General features: G+C 44.8%; 8 protein-coding genes across 10 annotated transcripts in view; 5 read left to right on the top strand and 3 right to left on the bottom strand.

The window, feature by feature from the left end:
• Positions 1-25: 25 nt before the first annotated feature.
• Positions 26-1,030, bottom strand: LOC9634564 (chitin-binding lectin 1). The gene is made up of 3 exons (XM_024686950.1): positions 934-1,030; positions 619-849; positions 26-566 (listed from the first exon to the last, which is right to left on the bottom strand). The coding sequence occupies exons 1-3, from the start codon at positions 976-978 to the stop codon at positions 81-83; spliced, it is 762 nt and encodes a 253-aa protein (XP_024542718.1). The 5' UTR covers positions 979-1,030; the 3' UTR covers positions 26-80.
• A 2,238-nt stretch (positions 1,031-3,268) lies between these two features.
• LOC9634177 (starch synthase 3, chloroplastic/amyloplastic) lies at positions 3,269-7,895 on the top strand. Its single transcript, XM_002981897.2, has 16 exons — positions 3,269-3,473; positions 3,579-3,633; positions 3,702-5,156; positions 5,221-5,435; positions 5,492-5,762; positions 5,819-6,000; positions 6,080-6,187; positions 6,250-6,359; positions 6,417-6,522; positions 6,576-6,746; positions 6,799-6,927; positions 6,984-7,166; positions 7,213-7,344; positions 7,397-7,508; positions 7,558-7,681; positions 7,742-7,895. The coding sequence occupies exons 1-16, from the start codon at positions 3,375-3,377 to the stop codon at positions 7,869-7,871; spliced, it is 3,582 nt and encodes a 1,193-aa protein (XP_002981943.2). The 5' UTR covers positions 3,269-3,374; the 3' UTR covers positions 7,872-7,895.
• Positions 7,896-7,934: 39 nt separating this feature from the next.
• On the top strand, positions 7,935-10,030 carry LOC112350552. 2 transcript variants are annotated; one of them, XM_024686895.1, is made up of 11 exons: positions 7,935-8,067; positions 8,120-8,207; positions 8,271-8,370; positions 8,426-8,499; positions 8,561-8,632; positions 8,693-8,776; positions 8,843-9,037; positions 9,087-9,148; positions 9,204-9,548; positions 9,617-9,701; positions 9,763-10,030. In XM_024686895.1, exons 1-11 carry the CDS (start codon positions 7,988-7,990, stop codon positions 9,958-9,960), a joined length of 1,383 nt encoding a protein of 460 aa, XP_024542663.1. In that variant the 5' UTR covers positions 7,935-7,987; the 3' UTR covers positions 9,961-10,030. The 2 variants fall into 2 exon arrangements, with proteins under 2 accessions (XP_024542663.1, XP_024542664.1); XM_024686896.1 differs by having other exon boundaries at positions 9,617-9,706; positions 9,763-9,908.
• Positions 10,031-10,214: 184 nt separating this feature from the next.
• On the bottom strand, positions 10,215-11,749 carry LOC9634563. Its single transcript, XM_002981789.2, has 3 exons — positions 11,166-11,749; positions 10,572-11,018; positions 10,215-10,503 (listed from the first exon to the last, which is right to left on the bottom strand). Exons 1-3 carry the CDS (start codon positions 11,446-11,448, stop codon positions 10,343-10,345), a joined length of 891 nt encoding a protein of 296 aa, XP_002981835.1. The 5' UTR covers positions 11,449-11,749; the 3' UTR covers positions 10,215-10,342.
• Positions 11,750-15,354: 3,605 nt separating this feature from the next.
• Positions 15,355-17,295, top strand: LOC9634176 (isoaspartyl dipeptidase). The gene is made up of 7 exons (XM_002981895.2): positions 15,355-15,857; positions 15,972-16,072; positions 16,129-16,223; positions 16,274-16,471; positions 16,516-16,834; positions 16,900-17,074; positions 17,200-17,295. Exons 1-6 carry the CDS (start codon positions 15,376-15,378, stop codon positions 17,031-17,033), a joined length of 1,329 nt encoding a protein of 442 aa, XP_002981941.2. The 5' UTR covers positions 15,355-15,375; the 3' UTR covers positions 17,034-17,074; positions 17,200-17,295.
• On the bottom strand, positions 17,081-17,955 carry LOC9634561 (pathogen-related protein). Its single transcript, XM_002981788.2, has 3 exons — positions 17,813-17,955; positions 17,609-17,741; positions 17,081-17,558 (listed from the first exon to the last, which is right to left on the bottom strand). Exons 1-3 carry the CDS (start codon positions 17,936-17,938, stop codon positions 17,143-17,145), a joined length of 675 nt encoding a protein of 224 aa, XP_002981834.2. The 5' UTR covers positions 17,939-17,955; the 3' UTR covers positions 17,081-17,142.
• Positions 17,838-19,031, top strand: LOC9634560 (gibberellin-regulated protein 10). Of its 2 annotated transcripts, XM_024686982.1 has the most exons (6): positions 17,838-17,911; positions 17,968-18,074; positions 18,163-18,357; positions 18,425-18,532; positions 18,595-18,637; positions 18,730-19,031. In XM_024686982.1, the coding sequence occupies exons 3-6, from the start codon at positions 18,202-18,204 to the stop codon at positions 18,909-18,911; spliced, it is 489 nt and encodes a 162-aa protein (XP_024542750.1). In that variant the 5' UTR covers positions 17,838-17,911; positions 17,968-18,074; positions 18,163-18,201; the 3' UTR covers positions 18,912-19,031. The 2 variants fall into 2 exon arrangements, with proteins under 2 accessions (XP_024542750.1, XP_002981940.2); XM_002981894.2 differs by lacking the exon at positions 17,838-17,911 and having other exon boundaries at positions 17,974-18,074; positions 18,148-18,357.
• A 916-nt stretch (positions 19,032-19,947) lies between these two features.
• The window catches only part of LOC112350517 (putative pentatricopeptide repeat-containing protein At2g01510), a 753-nt gene continuing 134 nt past the window's right edge, over positions 19,948-20,566 (top strand). Inside the window, exon 1 of the mRNA XM_024686847.1 lies at positions 19,948-20,542. Coding sequence (XP_024542615.1) covers positions 19,948-20,542 — 595 coding nt within the window. The remainder of the gene's footprint in view (positions 20,543-20,566) is intronic.

Here is a 20,566-nt window from a genome sequence, read left to right as displayed (position 1 = left end):
TAATTGGATCAAACATACTTACATGTGTTTTAATAGTGTTTTTCTATTAAATTTATATCATTTTAAATCAGCTGATAATTTCAGGCATCAAAGGAGTATTTTTGCACGCATTTCGAGAGATATTTCCATTCACCTTTGTAACTCTCGCATTTGTAATCTTCTGGGCAACACTTGGCTGACGGAGTCTCGTAGCAACAAACACAATTTAGCTCATAGGGAATGCAGCTTGCTGATGGAGGCGGTGGTGATGGTGGCGGAGGAGATGGTGGTGGTGATGGTGGCGGAGGAGATGGTGGTGGTAATGGGTCCTGGATGTAGACGCCAATGCCTCTCATATATGTAGTAGTAGAGGCGTAGCCCCAAAAGCCCACAATCTTGCCCTCCTTTGAGCTAAAATTCTCTCGTGCTGCTGTATAGCCAAATGGTCCATAAGTTGTAGTCTTGCCGTGGACACTATTCTTTATGTAGATGTAAAATTGGCTGAGACCCCAAGTTTTGCTCACCGAGCTCCATCCAGCGTATCCAGAGATCTTGTATATATACTCATCTGGGTAGCGAAGATTGATCTGTTTCAACAATAGAGTGACATTAGCAAAAAATCAACGAAGTTGTGTGTACCTTATAGCGAGTTCCCCCAAGTTTATGAGGCGGATGGATGGGAGAACATCCCTTGCAGGTATTTGTCCCATGGAAAGGCCGCAGGCCCTCAACGGTCTGCACCTGAATGGCATCCACTACAGCAGCTGAATAGATGGTAAGGCTCAGAATGCCTGAAGATGGACCATCATCAAACTTTTCTGCCCATCTAGTCCCACCATAGAGTGGAGACTTTTCCCCAGCACACCACACCTATAAAACAGTGCAACCAAAGAATTGAATCTCAAGAAAATAAAAGTTGAAGCTTAGTATGTCAATGCTGCTTCCTATACTCACTGTCAGCATAAGCAGCACTATGAAGGAAACCCATAAGGTGCACATGCTCGCTCGACTTGCTGCACAAATGGGATGTTCCTTTGCAAATGCCAGCTCTATTTATTCGAGTTCCTGGCTCAACTTCGATCTTGAGCACGTTTTCCACGCACTAGATGGATACAAGATCCGTAGTTATTAAGGTTGACTAAAATATTCTTGGAATATTCTCTTATTTACTTAACAGTTAGACAATCATCTGGGCAACTTATTTCATATTTATTCATATTCTATTTACGTCCCAAGGGTCTCATGCTTCTTGTATACCATGTAATGAATGAAACCCTGACTTCCTTTTTACTCTTCAATGCTGTACTGCAAAAATATACATTTTATTTAAAACTGTATGGCAGATATAATTGATCTGGATAAACACAAGCAAAGAATTTACATTTGCTCTTCCGTGGAGAATGAATTCGTTTCTCTACCATTGTCACTGGGAGATCGAGATTATCTCCCAGTCCATGTTGAAGGGATTAAAAATGATAGACTGACGAATTCCATACTTGTTCTCAATAAACCCTGTAGCAGCCTTTGAAATGACATTGTCTCGCGACGATCGCGAAAAGCTAGCTCCTTCACTGGAAGAGCAAGATTAGTTTTTGCCTGTGCCGCATGAACTGGCGAACTCTGTTGTCCAGTTTCTTGGTCACTGGAGCCGGACGCATTCCAGCCGCGTAGCCTTTGAATCCGATCGCACGAAGTCCTCCGGAGGCACGGAAGAGAAAGTGGTGGTGATGGTAATGGGTCCTGGAAGCAGACTCCATTGCCTCTCATATATGTACTAGTGCCCAAAAGCCGTCCTTTGAGCAAAAATACTCTTCCGTTTCTGTATAGCCAAATGGTCCGTAAGTTGTGGTCTTGCCGTCGGCAGTATTCTTTATATAGATGTAGCCAAGGATTGGTCGCCGAGCTCCATCCAGCGTATCCAGATATCTTTAGCGAAGATTGATCTGCTAGAACAATAGAGTGTCAGCAAAAACTCAACAAAGTTGGATAGCAAGTTCCTCCAAGTTTATGAGGCGGATCGATGGGAGAACATCCATTGCAGCTATTTGTCCCATGGAAAGACCGCAGGCCCTCAACGCTCTGGACCTGAATGGCATCCACTATAGCACCTGAATAGATGGTAGAAAGTGGAGACTTTTCCCCAGCACACCAAAACAGTGTAACCAAATGAAATGAAGATAAAGGTGAAGCTTAGTATGAAATAGTGCTTAGCTCCTTCCTATACTTACTGCCAGCATAAGCAGCACTACTAATGAAACCCATAGGTGCGAATGCTAAGTTAAGCGGCTCGACTCAGATGGGACGTCTAATTTCCTTAGCAAATGCCAGCTCTATTTATTCTAATACCGATCTTGAGCACGTTTTCCACGCACTAGATGGATACAAACATTAGGTTATGAGGCCCGATAGTTCCAAAGCTACGCCTTGCATTCGAGGACAAAAGGAACAGTGTTCAGGATAATAGATTATTCATGTCCTATTCCTATGTCATAAGCATGAAATGCTACGACCTGTGACTGATTGTATTTTTCTCCAGAGCTGGAGCTGGACCTGAGAGTGACATGCCAGCAGAAGCAGTACGGTGATAAGATCAGGCGTGCATGTGACAAAGATGAACACGTTTTCCACACCATATGTAAGGTACAACTTGTTCTAGAGGTGACCCTTCCATTCTGACCATATCTAGAAGCCCATTCTTGAGCTTCCCATCAACCATAGACTTCAGCATATGTTCACATTATAAGCAAATAGATCTGGTTGCATCTCATCAAGCAACCGTTTGGCCTCATGCAACTTTCCTGCTCGAGCACAGGCCACATTAGAGCACAGCCTGAAAGAGCTTCTTTTGGCAGTTGCGAGTTGCAGGACACGAGAGGCGTCCTTGGGACTAGCTGGAGATCTTCTGATAGATGCTGAACACACATTATTTCGCGATCCTGCAAACCAGAACCTGCAGCGTCACCTTGATGTCGCATTGTGGCATTCCACCTGGCAACTTGAAGCGGTCAGATACCCAAACTTCGGCATTTGCAGCGACCAAGATAGTCCCTCGAACACCTAGTTAACGTGATTTGTCATGCACCGGGCCTTTGAGGAATGGACTCGTCAAGAAAATGATGGAAAGAATCGCGAATCTGGAAGCGGATGGATTGTCATGAAATGTAAGTTTTACGAAGACGTTCTTTCTCCTCGATAGGATACATCCGGAAGAACAATGTAAAGTTTTTGCTAGATTAACTATATATGCCGTACAGTTTTGACGGATAGCCCTAAAATGTAGTAGCCACATTTTTGTGTGGCCACCACGAAACACGTGGTACGGCGCGGAGCTATGGAGAGGAAGAAGCCAGTGTGATTATTGCTAGGTTTTCTTCGCGGTGGAGCTGCGGTGAGCCATGGCAACCGCGGCGTCGCTCGTGGCGGCGTCGGCCGCGGCGTGGAAGGTTTCATCGGCGGGAGGGCTTGGATCTAGCAATGAGCGCTTCTTAATCTGGGTGAGTGTCATGGATCTGGACAATTCTAGCTAGTTTTGGGATGAATTTCGATAGAAATGCTCCTGATCGATCTACTGCTTGACATATTGTCTGGTATTCTTCCAGTGTCGACTGGAAAGAAGATCGTCGCGCAGGAATTTCAAGACAATTGTATGCGCAGGTACGATACATTACTTTACTACATTGTGATGTTCTTTCTTCTGTTTTTTTTTTTTTCTTTTGGCACAGGTGAACGACAGAAAGGCTTCCAGCAAAAGCTCAAAGAGAAGAAGACGTCCAAACCGGACGATGTCTCTGAAGCTACTAGTTTCGAGGTAAAGACGGCCAAGGCTGGTCGAGAAACCAGCAATGACGAGGAAACAGAGACGGCTGGGACGGAGAAAGTAGTGGTAGAACCAACTGTGGCAGAGAATGGAGAGCAGGACCAGGTTCTAGAGAAGATGCGCTCTCAATCGGCCTCCATCTCGGCGCACCAGGAAGTTGATTACGTGGTTGCAAAGCAGAGGATAGAAGAAGAGGTTGAAAGGTTTGGTTCGGGTCGGCTGAAAGGAAAAACGGAAGCTGCTGATCGGCAGGAGGACGACTCTGGTGGTGATAACTCTACTGTCAAAGTTTCGGAGGTGAAAGACAAGGACGATGTCACGGAGGCTAATGCAAGCGACTATGCGTTGAAGATCAAGGAGATCAAAAAGGAAACAGAGAAAAGAAGGAGAACAGAGGAGGAGATAGCTGAGGCGGAGAGTAGGAAAAGAGCAGACCAAGAAGCCACTGCTGCTAGACGATGGGAGCTGGAACAGATTCTAGCCAAACAACAGGCAGAGAAAAAAAAGAAGCTCGAACAGGAGGCTAAGAAAAGGGAAATTGAGCTCGCTCTAGCCAAGGAGAGGGAAAGGATTGCGAAAGAAGCAGCCAGGAAGCGGGAGATAGCCAAACTAGCTGATGCCAGTGCTTTTACGATGAGCAAAATATTTTACTACCCGCAGAAAGTTGAGGCTGGTGCTGAGGTCGAAATCTACTTCAACCGGAGCATAACGGTGCTAGCAAGCGAGGACAGTGTGCAGATTATGGGGTCGTTTAATGGCTGGCGATGGCAACCATTCACATTAAAGTTGGAAAAAAGTGAACTTGGTGGAGATTGGTGGGCCTGTAAAGTGGACGTTCCCAAAGAAGCATATCGAATGGACTTCGTGTTCTTCAACGGAAATGTCTACGAGAACAACGACACAAAGGACTTCTTCGTTCTCGTGGACGACGGCAGCATGGATCAACGCGAGTTTGAGAACTTCTTGGTGCTGGAGAAGAGGAAAGAAGCTGAAAGGCTTGCGCAAGAACAAGCAGAAAAAGACCGAGCTGCCGCAGAGGCTCGTAAGCTGGCAGAGCAACGAGCTGCGGAGGAAGCGGATAGAGACGAGGCCAAAAGGATCGTTGCTGAACGGAGAGAACGAGCCAGGATGGTATTACAAAAAGCATTGCCCAGTGTGCCGGGACTTTGGGACGCAGAGCCTACGAGTTTCAAAGCAGGGGAGACAGTGAAGCTCTTCTACAATCGTTCCTCTCGATCACTTGCCCGAAGCACAGAACTCTGGATACACGGAGGCTACAACAATTGGCAAGACGCTGTCTCTGTGGTCGAAAAGCTTGTGCCCTCTTCGTCGAGGAGCGGAGACTGGTGTTCAGTTGAAGGTGCGAGTCTAGTAATTATTTTTACATCGACGATTGACGAAGTTTTCTTTCTTTTTCTTTGCAGTTTCTGTTCCCAAGGCAGCGTTCATGCTCAATTGGGTGTTTGCAGACGGGCCACCGGAGAAAGCATCAACTTATGACAACAATGACTACCAGGATTTCCACATGGCTGTTCCCGAACCCGTTGCTGAGGAGTTGTATTGGGCAGATGTTGAAGAGCAGGTGTATTCTGAGATCCGAAAGCAGCGGCAGGAAAGAGAAGAGGCTGCACGTAAAAAGGTTGGTATTGCTGTATGTTTGTTCCATAACTTTTATAACTTGTGTGTGTTATGTAGAAACTGTACAAAGCACAGAAGAAAGAGGAGATGAAACAAAAGACGAAACAAACATTTTTGCAGTCGCAGTCTCACGTTTATTACACGGATCCAATGGAAGTGAACGCCGGAGAACCTGTTTCAGTGCTTTATAATCCACAGAACACTGTTCTAAGCGGGAAGCCTGAGGTATGGTTGAGGCATTCTTTCAACCGCTGGACACATCAACTAAGCCCTTTCCCACCGGTAAGAATGAAAGAGGTTCCAAGCACTACCCACCTCAAGGCAACTGGTATAGTCTCTCATCTTCTCTATTATCGTGTATATCTAATTCGTTGTTCTGTGCAGTTGAAGTCCCAGTCGATGCTTACATAATGGACTGCGTGTTTTCTGAAAGAGGGGATGACAATGGAGGAACTTATGACAATCGCGGTGGTTTTGACTATCACATCCCAGTTCATGGCGGGATTGGCAAGGAGCCACCTATGAGCATTGTTCATATTTCCGTCGAAATGGCTCCTATTGCAAAGGTATTTCTCTTGTCCCGTTAACAATTTGTCTTACCTCATGCCTGTTCTCGGGATGGTCCTAAGGAGCCATCTTTTACAGGTGGGTGGTCTAGGTGATGTTGTCACGAGTCTTTCACGTGCTGTACAAGAACTGGGCCATAACGTGGAGATTATCCTTCCGAAGTATGACTGCCTGAAATACAATCACGTAAACAACGGTTTTGTTGCGAGTAGTATATCTGTCGGATCTAACCACGTAACAAATGGCAGGTCGAGGAACTTCAAGAGAAAGAGTCGTTTGGCTGGGGAGGAACCACCATTCGCGTTTGGAATGGGAAAGTAGAAGGCCTAAACGTACACTTCATTGAACCGCAGAACGGGTATGCTTAGTATTACAGCTTTAGACGTTCCACTCACGTAGTATTTTCTTTTTGCAGCTTCTTTTGGGCTGGCTGTATATATGGTCGCAGAGATGATGGACATCGCTTTGGTTTTTTCTGCAATGCAGCACTGGAGTTTCTTTTGCGAAGTGGAAGACGTCCTGTAAGTTTCTAAGCCGTTCTTTTTTTATAATCTTTATAAGCTCTGCTTCCCAGGATGTTATTCATTGTCACGATTGGTCGACTGCGCCGGTAGCCTGGCTGTTTCAAGAAAGCTACAAGCACTATGCTTTGTCCAACGCGCGAATTGTGTTTACCATACATAATTTAGAGTTTGGAATTGCCCAGGTGGGAAAGGCAATGGCAAATGCAAACATGGCAACCACGGTAAGCTTACTGAGTTCATAAAAGCCTTTGAATGAACGTAACAAATTTGCAGGTCTCACATAGCTATGCACAAGAAGTTTCTGGGAGTCCAGCAATTGCCCCTCATCGTGGAAAGTTTCATGGCATCAGGAACGGAATCGACTTGGATATTTGGGACCCGTTTGACGATCCTTACATTCCCGTATGATTTTCTTTTCAAGTGACGGTTTGAGCTGCGTGTTTAACACTACTTTACAGGTTTCTTACACAGCAGAGCAAGTTGTGGAAGGCAAAAGAGCTGCTAAAAGTGAGCTCCAGCACAGGCTTGGTTTGCAGCAAGTGGATAAACCTTTAGTCGGCATCATCACCCGGCTAACAGCGCAAAAAGGAATTCACCTTATCAAGCATGCGATATGGCGAACTCTGGAGCGCGGTGGACAGGTTTGTTGATTCCAGCCGTGATATATGAATATCGTTTTTCTCGTAGGTGGTCCTTCTGGGATCTGCTCCGGATCCTCGAGTACAAAACGACTTTGTGAATCTCTCGCATCAGCTTAAGAACTCTCACAACGACATGGCACGGTTGTGTCTCACATACGATGAACCATTATCTCACTTGGTAAGGCGCAATCTGATCAAAGCTCCGAGTAGCTAAACTGGACGTTTTGCAGATATATGCCGGTGCAGACTTCATCTTAGTTCCATCCATCTTTGAGCCTTGCGGCTTGACTCAACTAACGGCAATGCGATACGGTGCCATTCCCGTTGTTCGAAAGACCGGAGGTATGAATCGCGATCTCTCCAGAAGAAGCGTTTCGATATTCTTTGCCAGGATTGAACGACACGGTGTTTGATGTCGACCATGACAAAGATCGAGCACAGTCGCAAGGGCTGGAACCAAATGGCTTTAGCTTCGAAGGCACGGACGCAGCAGGAGTGGACTATGCATTGAACAGGTACGTGCAAGCAAGAAAAATTCGAAGAGGTGAATTGGCTTTGATGATTTTTCTCCACAGGGCATTGTCCGCTTGGTATGACGCGCGAGATTGGTTTCATTCGTTGTGCCAGAAGGTAATGGAGCAAGATTGGTCATGGAATAGGCCCGCGCTTGACTATGTAGAGCTCTACTACCTTGCTAAGAAATAAATCGTCCCGCCTATGGTTTTCAAATCTGGTAGAATATACCCAACTATTCGCTTTTGCCCTAAAAGTGGGAGCCCTAAAACAGGGTCTTAGGGTTTGATGCATTCGAGCTGTGGGCGATGGCGCGACGCGGCTGCTCCTGCGGCGTGTGTGAGGCCGCGAATCAGCCGGCGGTGTGCGTCTCTTGCGTCAATCTCCGGTGAGTGCTTGCTCGACGCGTCGCGTGATTTTCTTTCTTATTCTCTGGACAGGCTCGCCGAGAAATATAAGATTGTGAGGAGATTGACCCACGAACGCGATGCTCTTCGCAATCGCATGGATGCGGAGCTGAGAGCCAAGGTTCTCTTTTGCTGGCAATTTTTTCTTCTTTTCCGTGTTCCAAGCGTTTGAAATTTTTTCTAGAGAGAGGCCGATGCTCAGCGGCATCTGAGCATCGAACGCTTGGAATTAAAAACTAAGCTGCAGAGTTCCAGTCACAAGAATGAGAAACTCTTAGTCCAGAGTAAGAAATCAATAAAGTTTTTTCGGTGTTTCTTTTCTGACTCGTGCTTTTCCAGGCAAGCTGAAAGCTGAGAAAAGAAAAAGTGAATACGAAGCACGCAGGAAATATTTGGACACTGTTTCTAGCCAGGTGCATTTTCTCCCTGAAAGAGTCAGAAATGTGGCTAACTTTGTTCTTCACGGTTTTCTAGTTGAACAGAATACAACAGGAGCTGTTTGAAGTCTTCTATCCTGATCTTATGCGTGCACATATTGCGAAACTGGTATGATCTCAGCGATTTTCTCTTCTTATTTTCTTACATTTTCTTTCATTTTCTTCTCAGACATCTCTATTGACAGAAGTGAATCTAGCTCGAAGGCATGTGTTCCGGCACCTGACGAAAGTTTTCCCTCTGCATTACTTGCAAGTGAGTCGTTTTTATTCTCGTATAAACACTTTCAAGCTTTATGTGGAGCCTAATGGACGGATATAGGGGGATTCAGACAAGCCTCGGGGATCCAAGGAGAGGCAACTTCTTCGTGTCTGTGGAGCATGTTTGCCAGTCAGAGACGATCCTCATTCTGTGAGCACAGAAGATCTCTCTGCCTCTCTGGGGTATATGGTGCAGCTTGTCTACCAAACAGGACGTTACTTGATGACTCCAATGCTCCATAACGCTGCATTTGCGGTAAAGAGAAACTCTTCTCTTCGGATGACACAAGTTCATTTTTACTTAGGCCTCTTCGTCTAGAATCTGGGAACGAACATCATACTGGGACGCTTCTCCGGTTTCCCGCAGGTAATCGTTTATAGAAATCCTCCATTTTACTTACCAGTCGTGTTTAAACTTCTAGTGAGGAGTATCCATTGTTTCTCCCACGAAAGGGAGAGCGGGTAAAGCTATCTTCAGATGGAAAGGCGGACAAGTCTGGGAAGTCAGACAGTCATGCCAGTAGCAGCGGATCGAGCTTTCTGTCACTCGAAAAGCCGAGATTTCTCAAGCTTGGCAGCAGCGAGTCTACTCAAAGCGACAGCGATCGAGACGTGAGGCAAGCTGTCAAGCTCTTGAAGCGGAGCGTGTCGTGCATCTGTGTCTACGGCTACGCAATGCTAGGAGTGCCAATGCCATCCACCCTGCCCACATTCGAGACCTTTATGGAGCTCCTCGCTTTGCTCTCGTCGAAGGAATCCAAAACAAGGTATAATGGCTCTACCACTCGCGTTCCATTAATTCAAGAACTTGAACTGACATGGATTGAGTTTTCAGACCGAGCAACACGAGGCCAGCGCTGATGAACAGCAACACCAGAGCCGACGGCTCGCTTCTCCAGAGCTACGTCTCTTCTCACGAGGTAAGGTACTGTTTAGTTTCTTTGTTTGAAAGCTTCGTAATGTGTTTGAATTCTCCAAAAGCTCAAACTCCAGGCATTGCGGAACCAAAGCCGGATGGAAATGAGCGACTTCTTTTGCATCGGCGGAGAAGCGAGAAAATTCTCTGACAGTGGAGGGGACGAGTGGGACGTGGTCGAGACTCCGTTGTTGCCACCGCCATCACAGGCCGAGGACATCGAGCAGTGGACGAGAGCTATGATCACGGACGCAACCAAGTGAAAGCCAAAAAAAACTTTGAGGCTTGGCACCAGTGTAACATATCATGTATACATGGTTTTTGTCGTTAACACATCCTTTCCAAGTAGGGTTAGATACTGGTTACGTCGACAAAGGTAAGTAACAACGCTAATTTTCCATAGAATCTCAAATTAGGGCGTTGGAGGAAGCAGTGTAGACCATGCAACCCTAAACGGGAGGTTGGTTTAATATACTTTTTCTGTTATTTAACTTAAAGAAGTTATTGAAGCTTGGCATATGTAAAGACATATTGCTTGAATTTACATGGTTTTGTAGCTTTCAACAAATCCAGGAAAAAAAAACACGAGACATCGTAACAAAGACTTATTATCCATTGTTTAGTTTTTTTTTTCTCTTTGTCTTCTTACTCAGACGTCGCCTCAGGCTTGCTAGCTCTCAAAAATTCCCACGACGAGTACTTGTACACAAGTGCTACACCGATGCCACCCACGATGGCCGCCGAGGCTGAGCCCACGGCCCACCGGATCATCCTCTTCCTGGCTCTACGCTTGCTTCGAGCCATTTCTAGCGAAAAAAAAGAAGAGAAAGAACGAAAGTTTGCATATGAGATCCATCTAACACAACGAACTTACCGATGGCTTCCTGGTTTCTCTGCGAAATCTCCCGGTTGAGGAGCTCGTTGTATCGAACTTTGTCCCGCAGCCTCGTCACCTCGCGGTTCTTGGTCTCGATCTCCGTGTTCTTGCTCTCCAGCTCCGCCTGGAGCTGCTCCTCGCACTCGGCCTTGGCAGCCCCTCTCGCCACCGCCGCCTCCACCATCTTCTTTATCTGGAGCTGCCCGACTATGTCCAAGTCCTCCACTTCTAGCGCTCCTCCATTCCTCTCGAGTAGCGTCGGTGGCACCGCCAAACCACCGTCTGCTAGCTTCTGGAGAACAATCTCTAGCGTTTCCTCCGCCTTCTTGTATCGCTCGAGCTCTTCCATCTCTTGCTGATGCTTCGCCGAGTCCGCGGTAGCCTCTGCCAGAGCCGTGGAGTTCTCCACTCCGGAGTAGTCACACTGGGATGACGTCTCACTGCCTGTGAGAAAAATCGCATAAGCACTAGTGCGAAAAATCGAAGGAAAAAATCTCAAACCAACACCAAGTAGAAGAACAAAAAGAGAGAACGAAAATCTCAAACGAGTAGAGATAGAACAAGTAGTAAAGCAAAGAAGTAAAGACTTACCTGCGAATGGAGACTCTGGAGCATCGAAGAAGAAATCTTCGCCATAGCCGGAAGGAGTACCAAGCTTGCGAGGAGTAGCAGCAGCGGGAGTAGAAGGCGATTTTCCTTCGGCCACCAGAGCTTGCTTGTCATTCAGCGTCTTTCCGACCATATCATCCTGGTAGAACCTTCTCTCTTTGACCAGCCCGTAAGGCGGCGAGCGTGGCGGCGGCGCTGCGATGACCGGATCTTTGTCCATGTTGCGATCTTGGATCAACCTATCTATCGCCGCGACCATCGACATTTCTAGAGCTTTTCCCAATACGAGCTTTGTTAAACCCAGGAGCTTGCATGAGGGGAAAAGAAGCCCACAGACCTAAAACACTCACAGCTTCTCCGCTGGAACGATCGATTGCTTCTTCCAATCCTCGAAGAGGTCGCGAGGGCGCCTGGATCGGCAGGGGACGAGCATCGCCTGCGCACCGCGCAGCTGGAGCTAAAAGATTTGTCTAGGGCGGATCGGTGGGAGAAAAGCGCGCCTCTGCCCTTCCTCAACCCTCGGCGCTCAAAGAATCTGGTGACGTGCTTGATGGCCCGTCACATACTTTCAGCCCTTCTCTTTCTCTTTCACCCTTCAAACCAAACAACGTCTTCTTTTTATTCTTTTATAACCTGGCTCTATTTCCTTGAGATACAGTATTGTAGAATCATTGGTAACTTGTCACAGATTAACAGAATATACCCTAAATTATATTTGGATATAATGGTTGTTATTATAATTTTTATATATAATTACAATTTATAAAATTTTCTAAACACTTCCTATTATATTTAGCTCTTCTAGCTTCTCATCCATAAATGGGAGTTGGGAAATGATTACGATATGTGATATTGTTCAATCCTCTGAAGTTCACACATATTCTGAACTTACTATCTGATGCAATTTAATTTTGTGTTTATAGATTATTATCATGTTTATGATTTCATTTGTACTTATGCCAAGTTATTCAGCTAATATACTTCCATTTGATCAATTGGATTAATAAATAATACTAAAAAGGAACAACAGTACTATTAAGAAAGCCAATTCTCACTGTATCAAAATATTTCAATTTACTCACCTATATTTAAGTTAATGCGCCCACATGCTAGGTTTAGAAAAAGTTAAATATGTTTTTAAGTATAACACATAAATTTCTCCTAATTCATATAGTTTATGTGTGATTTTATTCACACTTGCATATCTTATGGAGAGACAGTTAAAACATAAATATTTTATGTAAGAATAAGAATAATTTACTACACGTTTCATACAGCAACATTTAGTTTGTTTAATAGTAGTGTTGTTCTTATTTATTAATCCAATTGATCATATGGAAGTTTATAATTATAAACATAAGATCAATCTTATTGCATATCAACCATTAGATGATAGAATAAAATAGAATATGCTAGAAAGTTTTTAGGGAAGTTTATATATTATAAATACAAAATTAATCTAATTGAATAATAACCATTAGATTGTAAAATATCCCAGAATATTCAAATATATTTTAGGTATATCCACTAACATCAAAACAAAAATATATTAAATTCTATTTGCACAAATCTGGATCAAAAATCTCTTTCAAATACTAAAAGGGATGACACTAGAGTGTGTTCTACATCACTTCCACTCTGAGCAGTGAGATCCATGTGGAACTGGCAGCTTTTGCTCTTTGAGAACAGTATTGGCAGTGAGATTCCTCAAGAGTTTGGCCTCCACTCTGGGCTGGAGGAACTTTGAGTAGCACAAAACACTTTCACCAGTTCACTACCAACAAATCTTTGTCGAAGTTATAGCCTCAAGTTTCTTAGTGTGGATAGAAACAAGCTCTTCCACAGCATTCCTCTTCCACACTCCAAATCTATAGGAGTGGAAGTCTTATGCATGCCTGGCAACAAGCTTGAAGGAACAATTCCAGGTAGCTTGTTCACTCCAAGTTTGCTGGCCCTTGACCTCTATAATAACTGATTTCATGGCAGCCTTTCAGTGAGCATGAGAAAGTGGATTCTCTTCCAGGCTGTAGAGAAAGGATATGAGAGGGACGAAAAAAGCTCCAATCTTTGAGCACTCTGTCAAAGTTCGCTGGAACCTCTTGCTAAGTTTGTTAAGTTCCCAAACTTGCTCCATAGAAAATGACATGCTCTCAAGCTCTGTTCCACCAAGTTTGTTCTCAACACTGGTCATGCTTGATGTCTCTGGAAACAGGTTAAGTTGAAACCTTGGCATCAAGAACAACAGCAGCCATCTCGTCTTCACGGACTTGAGCAGGAACCAGCTCATTGGAGGCTTGCCAAGTGAGCTTTGTGGCTAGATTCTCAACAGTATCTTATCTACAAACTGCTGTTAGCAAGCATTCAAAGGCAACTTTCCATGAATCATAACTGTCCACTCTGCATGCTTTGAGCTCAATCAAAGCTATGGCTTCTCCTCTTGTCCAATTAGGAGCATGTTTATTCTTCAGTTTCTTCCTTGAAACTGATTCTGCTAGCTCTCTAATGTTCTCCCTTCCTCTTGAGTCTCATCTTGAGTGCCAAGCTCCTATTTAAGAGCTTACTTGAATCTCAGATATGGCTAGAAAACTAATATGCTTGGAACTAGAACTCAACAATCCCTGGAATTAATTCTTCCAATACCTGAAATTAGAAGCTGTCGACTCTCCAGAATGCTAAAATGCAATGCTATAATGCATCACTAAAAATGTAATATGAGATCCTCAAATGCTTTAATAAGTGCATGACTCTTTGCTATAGTACACCAAACTTCACTAGCATTCTCAACTCCACTACCAAGGCCACACCACTTATTGCATGTAATTTACTTTGACATTTTAATGATAAATTTTATATTAAAAACACTTTTACAGAACTTAAAATTAACACTCAAGGAGTTGTGGTACACTTTCTTATCTAAAATATATGCATAAGATTTGGTTCTTCATTAGATATATCAAATTAATATAATAATTTTATTATTTTAAATTCATAACAATAAAAATAATTTATTCAATATTTTTTAATTTTAAAATTTAAAACTATTTAAATTAGTTTATCCACCTATATTTTATAACTTTTAACATGTTATTTAATATATCATTTTAATTATTTTATTTTATTTATCTAAAAAGTTACATTTTTTTGCATATTAAGATAAAAATATTTCACTTTGTTGTCAAAAAAAAATTTAAAAGTTTAGTATTGATATTATTTTGAATTTAGTTTTTGATCAAGAATGTAGCATTGACATGATACATATTCTCCGCTATTGACATCTATTCATGTATAATATTCTTTTTAGACTTTTTTTATGTAACTTAATTAGGTACAAATATAATGAATAAATTGATAACTCATCATTGAGGCAAATGATAGATAATAAATATTTTAAAGTAAAAATTTAAGTAATTTAAATTTATAATACATTATTAAAACTAAATACTAAACAAATAATATTTCATCATCTCCACCTCAGATTCTTTTTCTAAGATATAATTAATATTTTATTCATCAATAACGTCATTCTATTTAATAGCTTCCACTACATATATGTAATAATTTTTATCCATATCTTTTCAATGGTTTCTCACTATTTGTGTAAGTATGCAACTCTTGTGGAATAAAAGAAAATGTAGTAAGTGGGAAAAAGAATTTACAAGTGAAGTGAAAGAATAAAAAATCTAGTAAAGTCCTCTAAATTAATACAAAATCCTAGAGACTAAGACACTATACTCCATTTAGCAAATTTGGAATTTCCCAGCTAACACTATGCTTCTTGCCCATCCAATATATAGAGATGCATATTGTAAAATTCCCTCTAGTAGGGTATTTCAACACATTGAAGCTAATGTTCCACTTTGCCAGTAAGTAAGTACTCAATATTTATTATGATGTCCCTCCCACGTGAAAAAGCTATCCAATAGGTACAAGCGGCCGTATCTTATAATCAGATTAATATTCTTAAGAAGATACTAAAAAGACCGTACAATTACGATCGAGTTCGAAGTCAAAAAAAAAAGGTAGCGGTAAATGCTAACAAATAAAATGAACGACTGGATCTAAGCTATAGTGTTTATTCAAGCACCCTTCCAAACATTGCTTGTTTTTGTGAACTTTGAGGGTGGCAATTTGTATATGAGATATCTTGCATTTTTAAGATGCCCCACTTCCATGCGCTAGGGTTCTCGGGACAATGGCTGGACCTCTGATTTTCTTGGAGCTAGCGCTGCTGGCGGCATTCTTGCCGCTTATGTCATCTGGGACATCGTGTAAGTCTCTCGATCCGGGGATTGTGGAGTGGGATTTCGCGGTAGCGGGCCAGATCGGCGGCGAGGAACGAGAAGCCACGATGATTCTGGTCAAGAATGGATTGGTGTACACGCCAGAGCCGATTGGAAAGGCTCACATTCTGCTAGGTGGAGGATCCGTTCTAGCTGTGTTCTCGGAGCAGCAGTTTCCATGGATCAACCTCACAGGGATTCCTCTTCTCGAGGTGATCGATGTGGAGGGCGACATTGTCGTGCCAGGTTTGATTGATATGCACGTCCATATCACTGGTGGTGGTGGAGAGATGGGACCTTCCAGTAGAACTCCGGAAGCTGGGCTAGCAGAGATTCTAGAAGCCGGCATCACTACGCTTGTGGGAGTCCTAGGCACCGATTGTGTGTCGAGAAGGTATGAGTCGCTCATCTCTTCTCCGTTTTTTTTCTTTCTCGAGCAAATGCTCCTTTCTTTTCAATTTTTTTTTTTCCTTTGTCTTCTGGATTATAACTCTTTTGCTCCTTGTAGCCTTGAGAACTTAAGAACAAAGGCCAAAGCCTTGCAAGAGGAAGGAATAACAGCGTATATGTGGAGTGGCTGCTATAGAGTACCATCTCCAACTTTGACAGGTTTGTCCATTCTTTTTTCTCTTGTACAGCTTAGATACGACCAAAACATCTATCAGGCAACTTAGTAAGAGATCTTCAGCTTATCAACGAAGTAATTGGCGCCGGAGAAATTGCCATCAGCGATCATCGTGGCAGCTGGCCGAGCACCGAGGTAAAATTAGCTACAATTTTTCTTATCTTTTCTGACGTGGTTTCACGCAGGAACTTTTACACCTTGTTTCTGACGCAAGAGTTGGAGGGATGCTCTCGGGAAAAGCTGGAATTGTTCACTTTCACGTTGGCAGTGCTTCTTCGCTGCTCGACCCTCTTTGGTCTGTTTTCAACGCGAGTAGAGAAGCTATACCTCTCACGCAGATGATCCCAACTCATGTTTCTCATCGGGGACCAGAACTAGTGAAGGTATACTTTTCTTGTAGCTTTTACGTTCTCAAACCTTTTTATAGGCTGCGGAAGTGTGGGTAAAAGCTGGAGGCCTTGTCGACTTTACCTCCGATCAAGAAGGCGAGACTGCATCTTATGACGCTCTTAAAGACTGGGCGGACAGAGATGTGCCTACCACTGCTGTTTCCATTTCTTCTGACGCATTTGGTTCTCTTCCAGTCTTTGACAGCAAAGGCAACCTTGTCAAGTATGCGGTTGCCTCGCCTCTTGCAAATCTAAACACAATCAGGAGGCTAATTCGAGAAGCCGAGTGGAAAGTTGAAAATGCCATCTCGTTAAGCACAAAGAATCCAGCCAAGTTTCTTTCACTTTCTCACAAAGGTACTATTGATTCATCTAGCTTCCATGTTTGTATATATATGTATATATGCAAACGTTTTTGGCAGGTCATTTAAGTCCTGGAAGCGACGGAGACGTTCTAGTGCTGGATCAAAGCAGTCTGGACGTTAAGTATGTAATCGCGAAAGGAAGGCTACTACGCACCCCGAGCTGGACGAAAAAGGGACTTTTTGAGCATTGATATGTTCACAGCCTTCCAAAAGGCAGAGAAATCAGATACAGGTAAAAGTCTCATGGCTTCTTTCGATGAGCTGTTCAAATTTACAGAAGATTTCCAAGGATGCTTTCACTTAAGTGACGGCATTTGCGTTTACATCTTCTAACGAAGATTTCTTTCCTTTGCACAGCTTCTTAAGGAACTGCTCCTGATCGAAGTAAACTTCAACACTCGTGAGCTTGAGCTCGCTATTCACAGTAGCAACAGCAACTCCGATGATCTCGACTAATTCCCCTGTAGCAGCATGACCTCGAAATTCTCCTTTCATTCTTCCCCAGTGCCTCCACTTGAAGACAACAACAGGAGGTCCGGAGTACACTTGAAGAACTTCCCATGGAAACTTATTGTTGAAGGCGTGGTGGAAGGTATGGTGTGAGGATTCAAAGTTTTCTTTGGAGGAGTCATAGTATGCACAGGGAGCTTCGGATTGAAGTAAGATGTTATATGTTCCGGTTCTCACAACTTCGTCGACTGGCTTTGATGTTCTTCCTACATAGAAGAAACTCAGAAGAAGATGATGCTGTGAAATTCTTGCCTACCATTCACCGCGAGTGTGAAGAGCTGATGATCGACTGTTTTGACGTCCTCGACATGGCATTTGTGGCTCATCTCCATCTCCCACGTCTTGACGAGGTTTTGAACGATCTCTTCCAGTGATCCACTCGGCCATACCTGCATCAATCCAATTGAACTCGAGCAAGGTGAGCGATACCTCGTCTCTCACAATCTAGCGACTGACTTACCTTTCTCCTACCTTCCTCAAAGGCTCTGTTGTCATAACACGGAGGTTCTCCATGTCTCCAGTAGGTGGTCTTCTCGGCATCTCCATGAATGTGGCTTCTGTAAGGATCTTTCGCTGCCATTTTCATCGAGCTCACAGCATGTCTGTATCATATAGGAGAGAACAATGAATCGCCGATAAGCTCGTCGCGATGGAAGCACCTATATCTTCGTGCTGGCAAGCGCTCGTTTGGCGTGACATCAACACGTGATTCGTCTTGCGAGGTAAACCGACATTTCTTAGTCTGATAGAGTTAACCCAAACGAAGAGACGAAAGATAAAAGAGTTTGATCATAGTTGTTTCCTTTACAGGATCTGGCAGACAAAGAGGCGCCTATACGAGATAGATATATGGTACAAAGATATCTAAATGGAGCAGCCTTCCATCGCAAAGCCGGCTGGCAATGGCATGGCAGACAGACAATCTTTAGATTTAATTCTACGCTGACTATACAGCTAGCTTCACACGGTGGGGGACCTGAGCTGCCGCGATTCTTCCACAGGGAGGTAAATTCCTGACTATAAAATGCCACTCTTCTCTTCCACTTAGAGCATTCATTGTTTCTTCTCGCAGAGTCCTCAGGTGTGTTTCTTCGCGAGAGAAAGGAGGAGTTCGAGCAAAATGGCTCTGGCTTTGAAGTGGCTAGCATTTCTCGTCCTGCTCATGTTTGTGATTGCCGAGGTGAGCTCCACCTGCATTGCCTGATTGAGTTCGTGTTTTGACAATCTCTTGTTTCGTTGCAGAATGGCAATGTGGTTCTTGGCAGCAGAGAGTTGACTGGATACGGTGAGGCATCCTTCACTGCTTTTAGTTTCTAGCTTCCAGTTTTTGTCGGTTGGATCGAGTAGAGTGACTGGCTCTTTGTTTCTCTCTCGCAGATTGTGGAGGAAAGTGCAAGTACCGATGCTCTAACTCGTGGAAGCCCAAGATGTGCAATAAGATGTGTAACATCTGCTGCAGCAAGTGCTTTTGCGTTCCAAATGGCCCAAAAGCGAGCAAGAAAGAGTGCCCGTGCTACGATGCCATCCGCAACGACGAGGGAGAGCCCAAATGCCCGTGAAAAAAAATCCCCTTTTTGCTCTCAATCACTATGATATATCTTCGTCCATCTCTCTTGGAGTCTGTCTATACCCCCAAGTTTTAATATGATTTTAGCATCTAGAAGTATATTGTTAAGAGATCCCGCCAAAATGTTACTCTGTTTTTAGGGTTCTTGGATGCGGTGTGTGGATGAGTGCGTCCGGCTGATCAGATCCGTGCGCCACATTGCCGATGCTCGCAATGTCCACTCCCAGGTGCTGCAATCACGATTCATGTCCACCGACGGCATCTTTCTCTCCAATCTCCTCATCCAGATGTATGGCGCCTGCTCCAGCATCCGCGATGCGCTCGCCCTCTTTCACTCCATGCCCGCCAGGAATCCCTTCTCCTGGCGCCAAATCCTCCTCTCGTGGCTCGCCAGCAGCAGAGATCTCTCTCGTGCGCTCTCGATCCTGGCCAGGATGCCCCAATTGGATGTGGTTTCCTCCACCGCGGCAGTGGCGGCGGCGGCCAGGGCGGGTGATTTGGATCTCGCGGAGTCTATTTTCGACGGCATTCGATTCCCCAGCGTCATCTCCTGGAACACGATGCTCGCGGCCTACGACCAGTTTGGCCGGATCCGCGAGCTGGAAGATCTCTTCGATCGAATTCCAGAGCGAGACATTGTGTCGTGGATCATCCTCCTCTCGGCAAATACCCAAGAAGGAAATTTTGCTCGAGCCAGGCTTGTGTTTGATCGAATGCCACAGTGGAGCGTGGTGGCCTGGAACGCGGCACTCTCTTCTTCCATGAGATCCGGCGATTTAAACTCGGCGATAGCGCTCTTTCACGCCACGCCAGAGAGGAATCTCATCACATGGAGCACTCTCCTAGGGGCATATTCACAGTACGGACACCATCGGCTCAAGGACGCCATGGCGGTGTTCCGTGCTATGCCACTGTACGACGTGGTGACGTGGACGATCTTACTGGATGTGTGCTTTGCCAGCAGCGCTGACGAGGCCAATCGTTATTTCCACGCGATGCCGGCCAGGAATCTCGTCACGTGGAACACCATGCTAGGCGGATATTCCCGGCTTGGGGACGCGCGGAAAACCGCGCGCCTCTTCCAGCTCATGCCCGAGCGCGACATCCTCTCCTGGACGGCACTGCTCACAGCCCACGCGTACGGTAGGAATATCTATGAATGCCGGAGGATCTTCAGCGAGATGCCGTATCACGACACGGCATCCGAGGCCTCGATGCTAGGGGCATATGCGCTGGCCGGGAATCTGGAAGACGCCCAGCGCTTCTTTGCCGGCATGGGCGTACGGAACGTGGTGGCGTGGACGTGCCTGGTTGGAGCGTACGCCAGGGCCGGGCGCTTCCAGGGAGCGTTGGATGTGTTCCGTACGATGGTACTGGACGGCATCCGGCCCAACGAGATCTCCCTGTGCTGCGTGCTGCTGGGATGCAGCCACGGCGGCATGGTATCGGACGGCTGGGACTGCTTTAGATCGATGGCTGGGGATCACGGGCTGAGGCCTCTCAAGGAGCACTATGGTTGCATGGTGGATTTGTTAAGTAGAGCCGGGCATTTGCGAGATGCCCAAGATCTAGTCTGGAATATGCCCTTTATCCCTGACGAGGTGGAGTGGACTTCCTTGTTAGGTGGCTGCAAACTCCACAAAGATT

The sequence above is a fragment of the Selaginella moellendorffii genome, unplaced genomic scaffold (assembly GCF_000143415.4).
Source record: "Selaginella moellendorffii unplaced genomic scaffold, v1.0 SELMOscaffold_51, whole genome shotgun sequence".
Classification (NCBI taxonomy): domain Eukaryota; kingdom Viridiplantae; phylum Streptophyta; class Lycopodiopsida; order Selaginellales; family Selaginellaceae; genus Selaginella; species Selaginella moellendorffii.
The sequence above is the reverse complement of the archived record's forward strand: the minus strand, read 5'-3'. Positions and strand labels throughout refer to the sequence as shown.